Source organism: Mobula birostris, chromosome 32, assembly GCF_030028105.1.
Source record: "Mobula birostris isolate sMobBir1 chromosome 32, sMobBir1.hap1, whole genome shotgun sequence".
NCBI classification, from domain to species: domain Eukaryota; kingdom Metazoa; phylum Chordata; class Chondrichthyes; order Myliobatiformes; family Myliobatidae; genus Mobula; species Mobula birostris.
Window position 1 is genome coordinate 13,839,032 of NC_092401.1, and position 19,218 is coordinate 13,858,249.

Here is a 19,218-nt window from a genome sequence, read left to right on the forward strand (position 1 = left end):
TTAATGCCATTTGTAATGAGTCTGTATGTTTTCCCAGTGACTGCGTTTCCTCCAGGTGTTCTGGTTTTCTCCCACGTTCTAAAAGAAGTGCAGCTTCATGAGTTAGTGGATGTAATTGAGCTTGTTGGGCTGGAAGGGCCTGTTTCTGTGCTGTATCTCTAAATAAATAGTAAAGATTTAGAGAAGCATTAGGAATTTTAATGTGAAATGAGTAAGGTAGCAAGTTGGAACATGGGAATGTAAACATAAAGTGAGCCTTAGGCCAACAGGGTTGTATAGCCAGGCAGCACAAACTTTGTGGTAATCCCACTAAAAACAAGATCAGGTGGATTTTTTTAATGGATCAAGTGGTTGATAATTATAAACAAGGAGTAAAGAGAGATGCATGCAACTGCTTCAGAATATTTTGTCTGAACAAATCTTAGAATCTGTTTTGTCTGTAGGTGACGGATTTTGGCTTTGCTAAGAGGGTAAAGGGCAGAACTTGGACACTGTGTGGAACTCCTGAATATCTAGCTCCTGAGATCATCCTTAGCAAGGTAAGGAGCAGCTATTATTTCCCTTCAAATTGCGGCATCATCTAAGTCCTTCCAGTTCACCATAAAATTTCCTCTAAATTACTCTGCAAAGTTTGCTGTTTCTGATATATTTATTTCTCAGAAATTCAGTGCTACTAATGCAGCATTATAGTTATAGTTGATAATTTCCAATTTTTTTCTTGGAAATGTGCAAAGTCAATATTGTGATAGCTTTACACATATAGTGACCAATTCATGAGTACCTATTTACTTTATAATTGCAATACAGCGTACAAGTATAGGATATCACTTCTTTTGCTGTAAGCAAACATATACACTGACAGACAACAGCATCACTTACTTTGCTAACTAACATAATTTTAAAGTAAATTTATTGTCAAAATACATGTGAGGGTTTCTTGTTTTATGTTACTGCTAAGGCTAATAAAATGGCTTCTCTGTAATGTTAACTGCTGAGTTAACGGTAGTAGCTTGTTTGGGTTATAATTACCGATAATGGGAATTGTATTCATTTGCTAACCAATTGGGATAGATGTTATTCTTTCTTGTGTGTCTGTAAGCTATTGTTTTCGCGGGCTTTGGGCAGAGGGCGCGATGGGGACAGAGAAAGGAGACGCGATGAGAGAAATGCTGTAAGCTGGGCGAGGATCGGACCCGAGAGGGAGTCCGAGGCCCAGGGCTTACCAGGAGACTACATGCATATATGTCACCATATGCATATATGTCACCATATGCAAACATTAGATCCATTTTCTTGTGGGCATTCACAGTAATAAATACAAGAAACACAATAGAATCCGTGAAAGACCAGACCCATCAGAGTGGACAAACGATGTGCACAGGACAACAACTGCAAGTACAAAAGAGAGAGAATTAATTAATTAATTAATTAATTATTAAGCAATAAATATCAACAACATGAGATGAAGAGTCCTTAGAAGTGAGTCTGTTTTGTGGGAACAGTTCAGTGAACTTGAGTGAAGTTATCCCCTCTGGTTCAAGAGTCTGATGGTTGAGTGGTAATAACTGTTCCTGAACCTGGTAGAGTGGATCCTGAGGCCCCTGTACTTTTTTCCTGATGGCAGCAGCGAGAAGAGAGCGTGGCCTTTGTGGTGGGATCATTGATGATAGATCCTGCAACAGTGCTCTATGTAAATGTACTCAATGGTGGGGAGAGCTTTATCTGTGATGAACTGGGCCGTATCCACTACTTTTTGTAGGATTTTCCATTCAGGGGTGTTGATATTTCCCTACCAAGCCATAATGCAACCAGTCAATAAACTCTCCATTACACATCTATAGATGTTTGTTAAAGTTTTAGATGTCCTGCTTCCAGTGGTACTGCTAACAAGGTTACTCGTGTGAGGAGCTCTGATGGAAATCATCAATTATTCCTGTTTTAGACTGCTGCAGGTGAAATCCACAGCTACAGCCATGGACAGTACAGTAAGCAACATCGTGTTTAGATACTTAAAAAAATCTATCACTACTCAAAGTCGACAAATTTCGGATGGCCGTCTCCAGTCGCAAGTCTCCTTTAAGACATCAGAAGAGAGGATGCTACACCGGATTAAAACTTTGTTTCAAGGGAAGAGGGTTCCAACTTCCACTACCGACTGTTTTGCTGGCAAACATACAGTCTCTGGAAAATAAAATCGAAGACCTCAGAGCAAGATTGCTGTACCCAAAGGGACATTAGGGACTACTGTGTTTTTCGTTTCACAGAGACTTAGCTGTCCCCTGCCATTCCAGATGCAGTCATACTGCTCGTTGGCTTCACAATTCAGCTGCCTTTCAAAGGCAGAGGAGGTGGAGTATACTTTATGATTAACTCCTTGTGGTGCACAAATGTAATGGTTCTGCCCCAGTCCTGCTCACCCGACCTGGAACATCTAGTGATTAAGTTGCATCCATTTTATCTGCCACGGAAGCTTTAAGCCATGGCTGTAGACCAGTGATTCCCAACGGGGGTGACTACGTATCCTAAGGGGGCATTAGGGGAATTAGAAGTCATTGGAGGGCATTCAGGATTCTTGAGGGGGGAGGTGCGATAAGCAGCACCCTAACTTGAGGCACAAGACCTGACTGACCATTAGTAGAGCAGGCACTTACAAAAAAAAGATGAGGCACTGGAACAGAGGAAAAACCATAGCTCTGCAAGCGGTGAGATAGAGCCAATCAGTGAACCTGCTAACTTTGAGGTTTCCTGTTGAGGTGTACAAAGCGACCTCAGGTTCATATGTATGGTCACGAATCATCTTTGAGAATTATGAGACCTGTGAGATTAGTCAATCATGCTAACTGGAATAATATAAAGGTAGTTTGCCGAACACCAGCTCTATCCCGATTAACGTTCAAATTCCAATCTGAATCATTCTTCATCTTCCCCTCACTGTTTCTTTGAGTTTCACTACCATCGTTCCATCCACATCAACTTGCTGCCGCCATCAACATCAAATAGGCATTCCCAGTTTGAGTTTTTATTTTTTTATTTTAATTTAGCCCTGTTAATAATCGATAAATACATGCAACATGATCTCTGTGAGTCTGAAGGTGGAGAAGCCTTGAATTCTAGCCCTGCTGAGAAATAGAAACTACAGAAAGTGCATCAATACAATGTTATGTACCTGAAGTGTGGTTTTATTCCATTCCCGTCTGATCAGTGACGCCCCATGTGTACTGTATAATGAAGCCATGAAACCATCAAGATCGCAGGACAATTCCGTAAAGGACACCCTGAAAAAGCTACTTATGATATTACTCAGTTCCAGAAGATGAAAAAAGCATTTGAAAAGTGTTGCACACTCAACTCCATAAGCCATAAGATATAGGAGCAGAGTTAGGCCATTTGGCCCATTGAGTCTGCTCTGCCATTTCATCATGGCTGATCCAATTTTTCTCTCAGCCCCAATCACTTCTCTTGTCCCAGTATCCCCTCATGCCCTGACCAATCAATAATCTATCAATCTCTGTATTCCTTTGCCTTAGGTATACATAAAGACTGAGCCTCCACAGCTGCCTGTGGCAAAGAGTTACACAGATTCATCATTCTCTGGCTAAAGAAACTCCTCCTCATCTCCATTCTAAAAGGATGCCCCTCTATTCTGAAGCAGTGTCTTCTGGTCCTAGACTCTCTCACCAGAGGAAGCATCCTTTCCACATCCACTCTATCAAGGTCTTTCACCATTCGTTTGGTTTCAATGAGGGATCCCTTATTCTTCTGAATTCCAGTGAATACAGGCCCTGAGCCATCAGAAATGCTCTTCATATGACAAGCTATTTAATCCTGAAATCATTTTTATGAACCTCCTTTGAACCTGCGCACGTCCTTTCTAAGATAAGGGGCCCAAACCTACCCACAATACTCCAAGTGAGTCCTCACCAGTGCTTTATAAAGCTTCAACATTACATCCTTGCTTTTATATTCTAGTCCTTTTGAAATGAATGCTAACATTGCATTTGCCTTCCTCGCCACAGACTCAACTTGCAAATTAACCTTTAGGGATTCCTGCACGAGGACTCCCATGTCCTTTTGCGCCTTAGTTTTTTGTATTTTCTCTCCATTTAGAAAATAGTCAACCCTTTCATTCTCCTACCAAAGTGCATGGCTATGCACTTCCCAACACTGTATTCCACCTGCCCTTTCTTTGCTCATTCTCCTAATCTGTCGAAGTCCTTCTGTAGCCTCTCTACTTCCTCAAAACTACCTGCCCATCTACCTATCTTCATATCGTCTGCAAGCTTTGCAACAAAGCCATCAGTCCATCATCCAAATCGTTGACATATAACGTAAAAAGAATAGGTCCCATCACAGACCCTAGTGGAACACCAATAGTCACCTGCAACCGGTCAGTAAAGGTTCCCTTTATTCCCACTCTTTGCTTCCTGCCAATCAGCCATTGCTTTATCCATGCTAGAATCTTTACCATAATTTCATGGGCTCATAGCTTGTTAAGGAGCCTCGTATGTGGCACCTTGTCAAAGGCCTTCTGAACATCTAAGTACATAACATCAACCGATTCTCCTTTATCTGTCCTGCTTTTACTTCTTCAGGTAATTCCAACAGATTTGTCAGGCAAGATTTTCCCTTGAGCGAACCATGCTGACTTTGACTTGTCTCATCATGCGCCTTCAAGTACCCTGAGACCTCATCCTTAATAATTGACTGCAACCCCTTCCCAATCTATTTCAATGCAATGAGTGTTGTGGGGAAGGCAGACGAGCTGAGGGCGTGGATTGACAAATGGAATTATGACATTATAGCCATTAGTGAAACTTGGCTACAGGAGGAGCAGGACTGGCAGCTTAATGTTCCAGGGTTCCAATGTTTCAGATGTGATAGAGACAGAGGAATGAAGGGTGGGGGTGGGGGTGGCATTGCTAATCAGGGAAAATGTTACAGCAGTGCTCAGGCAGGACAGATTAGAGGGCTTGTCTACCGAGGCCATATGGGTGGAGCTGAGAAACAGGGAAGGTATGACCACATTAATGGGGTTGTATTATAGACCACCCAATATTCAGCAAGAACTGGAGGAGCAAATCTGCAGAGAGATAGCAGACAACTGTAGGAAACATAAAGTTGTGATAGTAGGGGATTTTAATTTTCCACATATTGATTGGGACTCCCATACTGTTAAAGGTCTAGATGGGTTAGAGTTTGTAAAATGTGTTCAGGAAAGCTTGCTAAATCAATATATAGAGGTACCAACTAGGGAGGATGCAATATTAGATCTCCTATTAGGAAACGAGTTAGGACAGGTGACGGGAGTGTGTGTAGGGGAACACTGGTTCTAGTGATCATAACACCATTAGTTTCAACTTGATCATGGATAAAGATAGATCTGGTCCTCGGGTTAAGTTTCTAAACTGGAAAAAGGCCAAATTTGAAGAAATGAGAAAGGATCTAAAAAGCGTGGATTGGGACAGGTTGTTCTCTGGCAAGGATGTGATTGGTAAGTGGGAGACCTTCAAAGGAGAAATTTTGAGAGTGCAGAATTTGTATGTTTTTGTCGGGATTAAAGGCAAAGTGAATAAGAATAAGGAACCTTGGTTCTCAAGGGATATTGGAACTCTGATAAAGAAGAAGAGAGAGATATATGACATGTATAGGAAGCAGAGAGCAAATAAGGTGCTTGAGGAGTAGAAAAAGTGCAAAAAAACTTAAAATCAGGAGGGCTAAAAGAAGACGAGGTTGCTTTGGCAGTCAAGGTGAAGGATAATCCAAAGAGCTTCTACAGGTATATTAAGAGCAAAAGGATAGTAAGGGATAAAATTGGTCCTCTTGAAGATCAGAGTGGTCGGCTATGTATGGAACCAAAAGAAATGGGGGAGATCTTAAATGGGTTTTTTCTGTCTGTACTTACTAAGGAAACTGGCATGCAGTCTATGGAAATAAGGCAAACAAGTGGTGAGGTCATGGAACCTATACAGATTGAAGAGGAGGAGGTGCTTGCTATCTTGAGGCAAATCAGAGTAGATAAATCCCCAGGACCTGACAGGGTATTCCCTCGGACCTTGAAGGAGACGAGTGTTGAAATTGCAGGGGCCCTGGCAGATATATTTAAAATGTCGGTATCTTACAGGTGAGGTGCCGGAGGATTGGAGGATAGCTCATGTTGTTCCGTTGTTTAAAAAAGGCTCTAAAAGTAATCCGGGAAATTATTGGAAGGAGTACTAAGAGATAAGATCTACATGTATTTGGATAGACAGGGACTTATTAGGGAGAGTTAACATGGCTTTGTGCGTGGTAGGTCATGTTTAACCAATCTATTAGAGTTTTTCAAGGAGGTTACCGGGAAAGTGGATGGAGGGAAGGCAGTGGATGTTGTCTACATGGACTTCAGTAAGACCTTTGACAAGGTCCCGCATGGGAGGTTAGAAAGATTCAGTCCGCTATATATACATGGAGAGGTAGTAAATTGGATTAGACAATGGCTCAATGGAATAAGCCAGAGAGGGGTAGTGGAGGATTGCTTCTCTGAGTGGAGGCCTGTGACTAGTGGTGTGCCACAGGGATCAGTGCCGGGTCCATTGTTATTTGTCATCTATCAATGATCTGGATGATAATGTGGTAAATTGGATCAGCAAATTTGCTGATGATACAAAGATTGGAGGTGTAGTGGACAGTGAGGAAGGTTTTCAAAGATTGCAGAGGGATTTGGACCAGCTGGAAAAATGGGCTGAAAAATGGCAGAAGGAGTTTAATACAGACAAGTGTGAGGTATTGCACTTTGGAAGGACAAATCAAGGTAGAACATACAAGGTAAATGGTAGGGCACTGAGGAGTGCAGTAGAAAAGAGGGATCTGGGAATACAGATACAAAATTCCCTAAAAATGGTGTCACAGGTAGGCAGGGTCGTAAAGAGAGCTTTTGGTACATTGGCCTTTATAAATCAAAGTATTGAGTTTAAGAGTTGGAATGTTATGGCGAGGTTGTATAAGGCATTGGTGAGGCTGAATTTGGAGTATTGTGTGCAGTTTTGGTCACCAAGTTACAGGAAGGATATTAATAAGGTTGAAAGAGTGCAGAGAAGGTTTACAAGGATGTTGCCGGGTCTTGAGAAACTGAGTTACAGAGAAAGGTTGAATAAGATAGGACTTTATTCCCTGGAGCATAGAAGAATGAGGGAATATTTGATAGAAGAATATAAAATTATACAAAATTATGATGGGTACTGATAGAGTGAATGCAAGCAGGCTTTTTCCACTGAGGCTAGGGGAGAAAAAAACCAGAGGACATGGGTTAAGGGTGAAGGGGGAAAAGTTTAAAGGGAACATTGGGGGGGGCGCTTCTTCACACAGAGAGTGGTGGGAGTGTGGAATGAGCTGCCAGATGAAGTGGTAAATGCGGGCTCACTTTTAACATTTAAGAAAAACTTGGACGGGTACACGGATGAGAGGCGTATGGAGGGATGTGGTCCAGGTGCAGGTCGGTGGGACTAGGCAGAAAAATGGTTCAGCACAGCCAAGAAGGGCCAAAAGGCTTGTTTCTGTGCTGTAATGTTCTATGGTTCTATCACTGAGGTCAGACTAACTGGCCTATAGTTTCCTTCCTTCTGCCTCTCTCACTTCTTGAAGAATAGAATGACATTTGTAATTTTCCAGTCTTCCGGAGGCAATGCAGAATTTAGTGATTCTTGAAAAATCATTACTAATGCCTCCGTAATCTCCTCAGCCACCTCTTTCAGCACTCTGGGATGTACACCATCTGGTCCAGGTGACTTAACTACCTTCAGATCTTTCAGTTTTAAGAACCTTCTCTCTAGTTTTGGAAACTTCACACACTTCACGCCCCCTGACACCTGGAACTTCCACCATCCTGCTAGTGTCTTCCACAGTGAAGACTGATGCAAAATACTTTTTTAGTTCATCCACTATTTCGTAATCCCCCATTACTACCTCTCTAGTATTGTTTTCCAGTGTTGCGATAGCTAATCTTGCCTCTCTTTTACACTTTATGTATCTGAAGAAACTTTTGGTATCCTCTTTAATATTATTGGCTAGCTTACTTTCACATTCCATCCTTATCTTCTTAATGACATTTTGCCAAGTCATTTGCCAAGAAAGCTAAAAATTGTCTTGATAATGATCTCATTACTTCTTATAACATTTCCAAAATGATAGCAGAGTGTGGAAAATCAATGGGTGAAAGATTAATAATGCCTGCTGTATCAGAAGTGCTCACCACTGTTCTCAAAATGGATACCAGTCTTCTAAAATTAATTCCTCTGAGTAATAACTCTGTAGATCATCGTGTTGACGAAATGAGTAAAGACATTGAGTATCAACTATGCACAGAGCTACAAAAAACAGAATTTGGGATACAACTGGATGAGTCAACTGTGCGAGACAATGAGATGTTGATAATGACATATGTACAGTTAATCAATGATGGAAAAGTTTATGAAAAGATTCTCCTTTGTAAAATTTTAAAAGCAAATATCATCAGAGAATCAATCTACAACAAGCTCAAAATGTATATTGAGGATGAAAGTATTCCAATTTAGGAACATGATTTCTTGTGCAACAGATGGAGCATCATATATCACAGGTCGCCATGCTGGTTTAGTGGCATTTACGGAAAAAAAATCCAAGTCTGTTTGCAATTTATTGTGTAGTTCATCGTCAACATCTCATAGCCGAAAATCTCAGCCTGTAACTCTTTTCAAACATGACTCTTGTAACATCTGCTATCAACAAAGTTAAAGCTCATCCATTAAATAGCAGAATATTTCGCCAGTTATGCCAAGATAATGATGAAGAGTTTATTGCTTGCTTTTTCACACTGAAGTGCATTGGTTCTCAAAAGACTGCTGCTTAAAAGGTTTCTTTGATCTTTTTGACACTGGTTGAATTTTTGCTCAAAGTCAACAAGAGCTTGGGAAATAAGATTGAACTTCTACATGGAGATGTGGCATTCCTAGCTGATCTGTATGTCAAAATGAACATTCTAAATATGAAACTGCAGGGTGAGAATTTCAATTTAATCCAGGCAAAAAGTGTAGAGTCCACTTTTATCAGAAAATTGTTAGTATATAAGCAGAACATTCGGAGAAGAATGTTCTCACAGTTTCTCTATATGGAAAGTATGGCACTCTCTCTCACAGATGGTGACTTGCAAGAGTACTGCTTATACCTGCAGTTACTGAAGAAAGATTTTCAGAATTGATTCAAGGATTTGAACGATCTAGAAATTTCGGACTGGGTAATTAACCCATTTCTTTGCAATATGGAAGAACAGGAAGAGAGCTTGCAAGAAGAAGTTATCAAAGTTCAGAATGATGAAGAAGCAAAAATGTCAGCTTTTGTGGCTTGCGGCTACACTGTCATACGAAGTTTCCTGGTCTCTGGAGAAGAGCCAAACTGCTCTTCATTGCATTTCCATGCTCCTACTTTGTTGAAAGAGGCTTCAGTGCGGTGAACCACATACTACAAAAATCAGAAACCGCTTGGACATTGTTACACGTGGGTACTTAAGGCTTTTGCTGTCACAACTTGAACCAGATATTTCAACTCTAGCTAAAAGCCATCAAGCCCAAGGATCACATTGATATTGAAGCTCCTGTACAGCACACAGGTACTGTGTAAGCTAAGTTTCAAGACAAAAATGTAAAGCAGAATTGTTTTTCTCATGTTAGCATATGGTATACATGTTTATACACTATGAGGACGCCGGAAAGTATATTGCGCCTAAGAGAGACATTGGCAAGAATGAAAGTGCTTTAGGCTAAAAAAAGGTTGGGAAACACTACTCTAGACAAACTGAACAATGTAATTAACAGGCATGAAACAGCATGTCCTGATTCCTTCCTCATCATTGTGGGATATTTTAACCAGGCCAGATTGGAAAACTCTCTAAGTAATTATCACCAACATATCACGTGTGGGACCAGAGGAGTCAACACACTAGACCACTGTTATAATGCCATCAAGTACTGTGATATTCTGGTGCTGCTGCTACTTATCTATTTAATACTGTTTTTCTATTACTGTCTTGTTTTTATCTACCGCTTTATTTAATTGCCTGAGAGGAAGCAAGACAGAGTTTCATTGTACCTATGTACAATGACAATAAAGATCATTCAATTCAATTCAATTCAAAAGATCGTTTACCATGCCATCCCATGTCCACACTTTGGAAAGTCCCTTCCAAGTCAATTGTAGAACCCAACTATAGCTCAGGCTGTTATTAGCTAATTAACTAGTTATGAGAATTCATTCATGGAATCTCTTTTTTTCAGGGTTATAACAAAGCTGTGGATTGGTGGGCACTTGGGGTCCTAATCTATGAAATGTCTGCTGGATACCCCCCATTTTTTGCAGACCAGCCCATTCAGATTTATGAGAAAATAGTCGCTGGGAAGGTAAGCAGCTTGTTCAAGGACAAGTGATAGTATTCCTGTGGAATGAAAATAAGGAGTTTGGAATTTATACAGTACACATCAGTACATGTACACAATTTGACACCATAAACATCCCTACAATGAATTAGTGTGAAATATTTATTATATAGAAGCACAGATGGTATCTGATTTATGCAAACTACCATTCCACGGAGAAAGCCAGTTGTCAAGTTTTCTGTTTGCAGTGTTGTTGAGATAGGGTTGGGTGGTACTTTGGCAGAAGTCCCAATGCAAAACCATTGGAACTACTTTTATATTCCTTTCCTTACAATGCAACTGTTCTTTAGAATTACAGTGGAGTATCTGGCTAAATTAGAATCAGGTTTATCACTTCTTATATGATCAGAAAAATATTATAGACTTAATATAAATTCCAAAAGAAATAAATAGTGCAGTAAAAAAGGACTAATAGGCTGTGTTCATGGACTGTTCAGAAACTTGATGGCAGAGAGGAAGAAGCTGTTTCTGAGTCATTGATCATGTTTATTTCTCTCATATTTTCTCTCAGACGAGAAGGTATTTCAATCTATTAGTCTGATAGCTCTTTTGTTTCTCCAATGACATTGCCAAACCACCAGTGCAATCTCCAGCTTTACAGATAAGAAACAGTAGATGTTGGAAATCAGAAATAAAAGCGGAGAATACTTGAAACTCCCAGCAAGTCACTCAGCATCTGTGCAGATAGAAACAGAGTTAACTTGTCAGATTTAACTTTCTTTGGCAGACTAGAATAAAGAGAAAGCCAGTTTAAAGTTGCAGAGAAGGTGGGCATGTAGGGTTGGTGGATAACACAAAGAGTGAGGCCAGGAGTAATGCAGCACACAAACTAGCCCTTTGACCGTCGTGTCCATGCCGACCGCAGGGCTAAATTGGAGAGGTGATCTGGTCTGTGGGTTAATGGGGGGCAGTTAAAAAGAGAAACATTAAGGGAATAAAGACTGTGAAGTGAGAGTAATTAGAGAGAAAATGCAGAAAGTAGAACAGAGAAAGGTGCGAAATGCAGGGATGATTCTAATAAGTCGGAAAGAGAAAAACTGACCCAGTATTAACGATGGGCAATAATAGCAGAAATGGCTAGATCCCATGCAGACAGGGAATGTAAGTAGTCTGAAGTTGCAGGCTTCATTATTGGGTCTATGAGGCTGCACTGTGCTTGGATGGAATATGACATGCTGACTCAAGGTTATGTTATAACAATGGAGAAGGTCGTAGACAGATAGGTCAAAGAGAAAGCTGGATGGAGAATTACAGTGGCAAGCAACAGGGACTCAGTCACTCCAATAGACATTTTCCACATAGGTTAGAATAGGGTGGAAATTGGCAGCAAAAGGAATGAAATCATAAAGTTCTTTATGAGCATAGAAAGCAACGTTAGTATAGTCAATAATACAATGGAAAAAGACCTGAGGAAAAAAGACTATTTTGTATAGTTCAACAAAAGCTTCAGGTAGACTTGAGCCTGTGGGAATCCTCTTTCCTTAAGTAGGCAACCACTGTCTAGAAGGGTCTTTGTTTGAGGAAAAACCAGAGGCCTCTTAGACCACCCACGTGGAGATGGAGGTGTGGAGGGGTTGTCCTTTCATGGTAAAGATGAGCTGATGGGACCATCGGATTGGAAACTATTTAAGTGGCTGAGAGAATCAGAGCTGTCACCTAGTTGGGAAGATGGTGGACCAGAGAGAAAAGGTTAGATGCCTCCCATTTATTTCTCTGAAATCTTCTCTGTCAATCACTTCACAAGGGACAATTAGAGCACGCTATTGGGATGTTGGAGGAATTTGGGGAAAAGATACACGCTCACAGAGAAAATGTACAAACTCCACACACAGTGCCGGAGGTCAGGATTGACCCTGGGTCTCTGGAGCTGTGAGGCAGCAACTCAGTCAGCTGCCCCATGCTAGACTGGACACCGGGCACTGAAGAATGTCACACTGTTTCTGATAGGACTTAGCTGGAGTCTTTGATAACAGCAGTCTGGCCCTAATTACAGACTATGTGCAGAGAAGGAAGTTGGTGATATTCAGTTTCACAATAAAGGTTGTTTCTGAGCGCTGGGTGCCATTGGCAGGGCCAGCATTCATTGCACATTCCTAACTGACCCTGCACTGAGTTGCTATTCAAAGGCATTTAAAAGTCAAACACATTGAATGTGGTAAGAACGTGGTCATGACTGATCTGTGCTAACCTCACAAGTTTTAATTCCCTGAATATCTCACAAAATAATTATCTCTCTTGTCAAAATGCCCAGCAACTAAGCCTGTTGAGTGGGGAATTCCTCTACCTCAGGGTAAAGAAATGTTTCCTCATCTGTGTCCTGAATGACCTCCCTTACTTTCAGATGGTGTCATGGAGGTAGACACCTAGCCAGTTAACTTTCAACTCTGTATCTACCAGTGAAACTTGAGGATTTTCTTCCATGATACCACCTCTCATTTTCCTAAACTTGGGAAATCCAGGCCCAGTCCGCTTAATCTGTCCATGTATAACCAACCTGCCATCCAAGGAAGCAATCTGGTGAGCTTTCACGTTATTGCTTCCATCATTGCTGTGTTGTTGCTCAGGTAGGGCAGTGATCCCCAACCACTGGGCCGCGGACCGGTACTGGGCCGCAAAGCAAGTGCTACCGGGCCGTGAAGAAACGTTATGATTTGGTGATATGGTAGGGCAACAGGATCTAGGAACATAGCAAGACTAGGCCATTCAGCGATTCAAGGATTCTCCTCCTTTCAGTATGATGGTGGTTGATCATTTTGATTCAGCCTTCTGTTCCTGCTCTCTCCATTATTCCTTAATCTCTAGCTCATTGAACAATATCTAACACCTTGAATATATATAACAATTTAGCTTCAGCTATTTTCTGTGACAGAAAATTCCACAGGTTCACCATTCTCTAGGAGAACTTTCTCCACATTTTGACCTGAAGTAATTGCCCCTCTTCCTTGGAGTGTGTCCTGTGCCCCTTGTCTCCCCAACATCAGAAATGTTCTTCCTCCATCTGATGTCTTATCTTTTTGAATTTTGTAGGTTTCAATGAGATTTCCTCTCATTCTTCTGACCTCTAGAAATATGAGAATAATGACCCAATCTCTCTTCATCTCAGCCCTGCCAAATTTCCTCTGTAGTGAATGCATCCTTCCTCAGAAAAAGAGACCCAACACCATACACAGCACTCAAGGAATGGTCTCACAAAGTGCAACAAGCATCCCTGACCCTATACTCAAATCCTGTCACTATCAATCCCATTTGCCTTAATTTATTTGAGAATTTACGCTTTAGTGCATTGCTTAGTTATCTGAATGACTAATTGAGCTGTAATGAACCCCTGAAAAAAAATGGTGGAAGCAAATTTAGTAGCTTTCAAAAGGAAATTGGATAGGTATTTATGAGGGGAAATTTTCAATGTTCTATGGAAAGAGTGGGTGAGTGTCACTAACTGGTCCCTCTCAAAGAATTAACATGACAGTAACTTCCATTAAATTTGTTATCCATTTAATTTGTGAATGAGAAAGTGCTAAATGAGAAGGTTCATTGCTTCTCCTCTCAGTGGAGCCTCTATACCAAAACTATCTTTCTCCTCAGGTGCGGTTTCCATCACATTTCAGTGTAGACTTAAAGGATCTGCTCCGGAACCTGCTGCAGGTGGACCTGACCAAACGGTTTGGTAATCTCCGAAATGGTGTCAACGACATAAAAAACCACAAGTGGTTCAGCAACACAGACTGGATCGCCATCTACAGAAGAACGGTACTGTGACTAACCAGTCAAGATCTATTTCACCAGATAATGCAATGTCCAGCAACAGTGCCTTCTGCTGCCATTTACTACATACAGGGTGGTTGGTGTATGCTAGCAGAAAATACAAACTTCCCTCACTTCCTTTGTACGTTCAGATTCATCCAGAGAGACACACTCAGGCATGGACAGACACATACTGACACATACGCACCCACACACAAACACAGGACAAAGACACACACACACATATATTCTTTGCACGTTTTTTCTTTTTTTTTCTCCGCATTGGGTGTTTGACATCTTCTTTTGTTTTAATGGCTTCTATTGGGTTTCTTTGTTTTGTAGCTGCTTGTCAAAAGGCGAATCTGAAGTTGTTTAAAGTATATATACTTTGATAATAAGTGTACTTTGACTTTGACACCCACTGATGGGCACATGTGCACTCACATAGATGGCCTCTTGCACATATACACATGGATAAGTACTCCTCGTGCATCTTGTTTCGCTTCTATATAACTTTGCTACTTTTGTGGTTTTCACCTCCTTTCTCTGTATTTATGCAGATCACCTTCAATATTATCTTCTAGTTTGGTATCTTATTCATCTACTTCCACGTTTAAGAGTTTCCAAGACAATTAGGGACTTTTTTTTTTGGAAGAGAATCTGCAGGCTCTCCCACATATACAAGCTCATTTACCAAGTTCAAATTGCACCATCCATTGGCTTCCCCAAAATAGTACAAGTTTCTTTCAATGTAGAATCCAGTCTCACTGCTGTGTTGAATTTCACGCTGAATTTAATATTCAGGCATCCAGCGTTATTCTTGTGCTTTGTGACTGAATGACTAGGGTCATCTATTGTATGCAGTGCACCCGCTGTGGCCTCTTCTATATCAGTGAGATCCGATGTAGATTGGAGACCATTTCGCCGAGCATCTACATCCATAGAAAAAGCAGGATCTCGCAGCAGCCACACATTTCAATTCTACTTCTCATTCTCATTCTGACATGTCAATCCAAGGCTTCCTCTACTGCCGAGATGAGGCCACACTCAGGCTGGAGGAGCAACACTTTGTATTCCGTCAGGGTAGCCTCCAATCTGATGATATGAACATCGACTTCTTGAACTCTTTTGTTAATTGACCCGCCCACCCCCCCCCTTTACCATTCCCCATTCCTGTTTCCCTCTCTCACCTCATCTCATTACCCACCTATCACCTCCCCCTCCTCCTTCCTCCTTGGCTTTCCGTTCTGTCCTGTCAGACTCCCCCCTCTCCAGCCCTTTATCTCTTTTACCAATCAACTTCCCAGCTCTTTACTTCAGCCCCTCCCCCTCTCCCGGTTTCACCTATCGCCTTGTACTTCTTCCTCCCCTCCCCCCACCTTCTTGCTCTAACTTCTCCTTTTTCTTTCCAGTCCCGATGAAGGGTCTGGGGCAAAACGTCAACTGTTTACACTTTTCCATAGATGCTGCCTGGCCTGTTAATCTCCTCCAGCATTTTATGTGTGTTGCTTAGGATTAGTGTTTTGTTGGGTATCGTTCTGCTCAAGATATATGAATAAGATGTAAATGTGCTTCAGTATTACCAAGGGGCAAAAGATAATACCTGCATCCCCTGAGCATTAATTGTTAAAATTAGTGAAGATTGTGTGCCCTGTCATGTCTTTGAATTGTGACGTTCAAAACATGGCAGATAGGTATGCTTAAGTTATTAATCCTGTTGTATTTGTCAGAATGTTGGAGCTGATTGTGTGTGGCATGTCAGGGGGCTGACTCGTACTCATTAATTACCTAGGACATTTAATGAGTGGCAGTTGCTGTGCAATGCCTGGGCGCACTGTAATACATCTGAGGATTTCAGTAGATAGGTTTCTATATTTCTGGGGAAGTGTACAGAGTTTCAGTTAATCAGTTTCTGCTTTCTTCAGGAGGAGCCTCCCTTTAAACCCAAGATGAAAGGCCCGGGGGACACCAGCAACTTCGATGACTACGACGAGGAGTCTCTCCGTATATCTTTCACAGAGAAATATTCTAAAGAGTTTTCTGAGTTCTAGTGTATGAAACAAGTTGAAATAATGAAGTGACTGGGAAATTAATACTCAGCTGGGACGGAAACGGAAGCACTGTTTGGATGGGAGCCCAACACTTGTATTTACCGAAAGCGTTTTATGTTAAGTTTGTTCATTCCACCAGGTGGAGTACTATCTTGCCATGACTTGGAAGGGCCTAGCCCTCTTTCCCATTTACAGACTCCTCCTGCAAACCCTGAGGTTCTCCAGATAGTCACTACTACCAATGACAACTAAACTGCTCTCTTTTTGTTTTGCCAACCTTCGATAACCATTTATATCTGAATCTGTCTGTATGTTATATACTGTAAGTTCTGTGTTTTAAAAGATATTTTACCTATACATTATTAAAGCCCTTTAATTTTTTTTTTCTAAAATGTATCTTGAGTAAAGGGAATGCTTTTCCATTTCTGACCTGTCATATCTGAACTGGGAACTTGGAACTTCCTACAAACTTGATCAACGTATCTGGACTTTGGAGCTGATAAAACATGGAAGTATTGGTCTCTGATATTGATTTTTCCCACACATTTACTCAAGAATAGCAAAGTAAAGGAGTCTGCATTTAATACTGTTGGATTCTGGATTCAAAATTGGTCAGAAAATGCGGTAATATAGTATTTTCACACTGTGCAAACTTAATGTAGAATTTAGCAGTGTGGTTAAAGTACCTCTTTGGATGAGTACAGATTCTCTGCGTAGTAGATAATTTCATGGTGATGTTTCATAGAGTGGCATTGTCTTCTGAATGCTTGTTAATTTTCATTTAACCAACATCGCTGAACAGATTATCTGATCATCATCACCTTGCTGATTATGAGCCCTTGGGTGTAAGGAATGGACAGCCAATTTTAAACACTTCATCAGTAACCACACTTATAAAAGAACTGCATTATCTGTAAGGCATTTGAAGCTTCTTGGAATGCTATATAAATACAAATTATTTCTTTATAAGGGAATACAACTCTTATTAAGGTGCGTGCATCAACAACGAACATAATGCCCAGAGCAATGATTTGGCCCAATCCATGCCTTTCCATTCTGATTATTTTCATCTTCCTCCAACATCTATGGGCCCAAGCATTAGATGTGCTTCAGAAGGAAATTGGCACCATTTCCTCCCCACATAAATCTCACTTTCAAAGCTGTGCTGTTTTCCCTGCTGAAGAAGCAAAGGTGTAAATGAGAAATAGGAAGATCTGAAAGTGCAATTTCTCAGGAACATCCAGAAATAATAAATCTCTGCACTGAGAACTCAGTATTGAAATTCAAATTGTGAGTCTCCATGATGGTCGTAAGCAAGGGAAAAGGAGCCAGCTGATCCTTTAAATTATCAAACATCCTGATGGCTCTCTGCAACGTGCTGTTTCTCCAACCCCATTCCAAAGGATTCTTTCTGCACACCTTTGCTGAAAACTATGTTGCTCAGAGTGCCAGTCGTTCCTTAGCAGAGAGGGGAAATGGTTAAAAGTTGTATTTTATGCATTGTTAGCTTCTCATGTGCTTTGGAAAGTATTACCAGTTTAGAACCGCAAGTACTTCATCCTGCTGAAATAAAACCTGGAAATGCTGCAAACACTCAGCAGCTCAGGTAGCACCTGAGGAGAGGGAAACAGAGTTAACATCTCAAGTCTGAGACCCCTTTATCTGCTGATCTTGCAATAGTTAGTTTTCTAACGGTGAATTTTCAGTTTCTGCTTTATGGTGACAGCAATATTTCTAGTTGAGTGAATTGACCCTTCAACGTGTTGATTTCCCCCTAAGTCTCCATTTTTCTCCCACACTCCGAAGACATGCTGATAGGTTAATTGGCTGCTATAAATGATCCCTTAATGAAGGTTAATGGCAAAGGAACAAAAGCATAGGTGATAGGTATGTGTGAAGAAAGGTAAATGGTAGAGTACTGGGGAATGAGTCTGGTGGGGTGCCTCTGGGAGCAGCCATGGCTTTCTCCTGTGTTGTTACCATACAACTGAAGCTTGATCATATTTGTTTGCACTGCCTTCCTGCACAGTATCATTTATAAGTATGTTTGAAGACCTTAACAAATACTTATGCAACTATTGAATCTTAAGGAATATTCATTAAAAGTCAAAACTTTCAGACACTGGAAATCCAAAATAAATTTTGGAGATATTCAGCAGATTAGGCAGCATCTGTGAAGAGAGAACCAAAGTTAATGTTTCAAGTTAATGACCTTTCCATCAGACATCAAGGAATGTTTGGTTGGCAACAGATCTCGAAAATCCGGAATGTGATGACCCCAGAATGAAGTTATCACCCATGGGAGAAAAGGGAATAGACTGGTGAGAGAGTTATCTTTTGTACAATGAAGAGACTTCAAAGCTCCCAAGGGCTAAAATGATTTTCTCAACATTCTGATGATACAGCCTCAAAAGAAAACCTCATTCCAAATCGAAGGCTTTAGAATAAGCCTTGGACCAATTGATCCAGAACCAGATAATGCCTGGGATCCACAAGCCTGCTAAGAGTTGTGCAAACAGTGAGGCTAAGTCTCCACCCCTTGAGAATTTATGGTCAGAACAGGAAATAGCACCCAAGGAAGGACACCTACTATAAATAGTGATGTTACTCAAATGTGTGGGAGAAAAGAGATGATAAAACAGGACTGATTTCCTGAGTTAAGAGATGTCATCTTTCTACATCACATTCATGTAACAATTGAGAAAATCCATCTCAACTGGTGTTACAAGTCTGAAGCTTGAGGGACAAGTAGGGAAGTTAGACAAACCATAAGATTCCAATCCAAATAGTTTAAACAATAGAAGAACTAAAGTAGGAAGGAATGAAAGAGTCAGATATTATGTAACCTTCCCACCTTGAACCCAAGCTGAGACTGCTAGCAGAATGGATCAGGGAGGATTAGTTTCTGTACATTTGGATTTTGAGAAGGCCTTCAATAAGTTGCCACATGAGAGACTATTAAACAATTAGAACGCACAACAATGGAA

At 40.9% G+C, this 19,218-nt stretch overlaps 1 protein-coding gene across 3 annotated transcripts in view; it reads left to right on the forward strand.

Moving 5' to 3' along the window:
- LOC140191299 (cAMP-dependent protein kinase catalytic subunit alpha-like) overlaps positions 1-17,161 on the forward strand; it is a 221,446-nt gene extending 204,285 nt beyond the window's left edge. Inside the window, exons 7-10 of one of the 3 annotated variants that reach the window (XM_072248576.1) lie at positions 444-539; positions 10,281-10,403; positions 14,022-14,186; positions 16,106-17,160. In XM_072248576.1, the coding sequence (XP_072104677.1) occupies positions 444-539; positions 10,281-10,403; positions 14,022-14,186; positions 16,106-16,231 (510 nt within the window). In that variant the 3' untranslated portion in view covers positions 16,232-17,160. Of the gene's footprint in view, positions 1-443; positions 540-10,280; positions 10,404-14,021; positions 14,187-16,105 lie in introns of all 3 variants that reach the window. The other 2 variants (XM_072248575.1, XM_072248577.1) reach the window with 2 other exon arrangements.
- Positions 17,162-19,218: the final 2,057 nt, after the last annotated feature.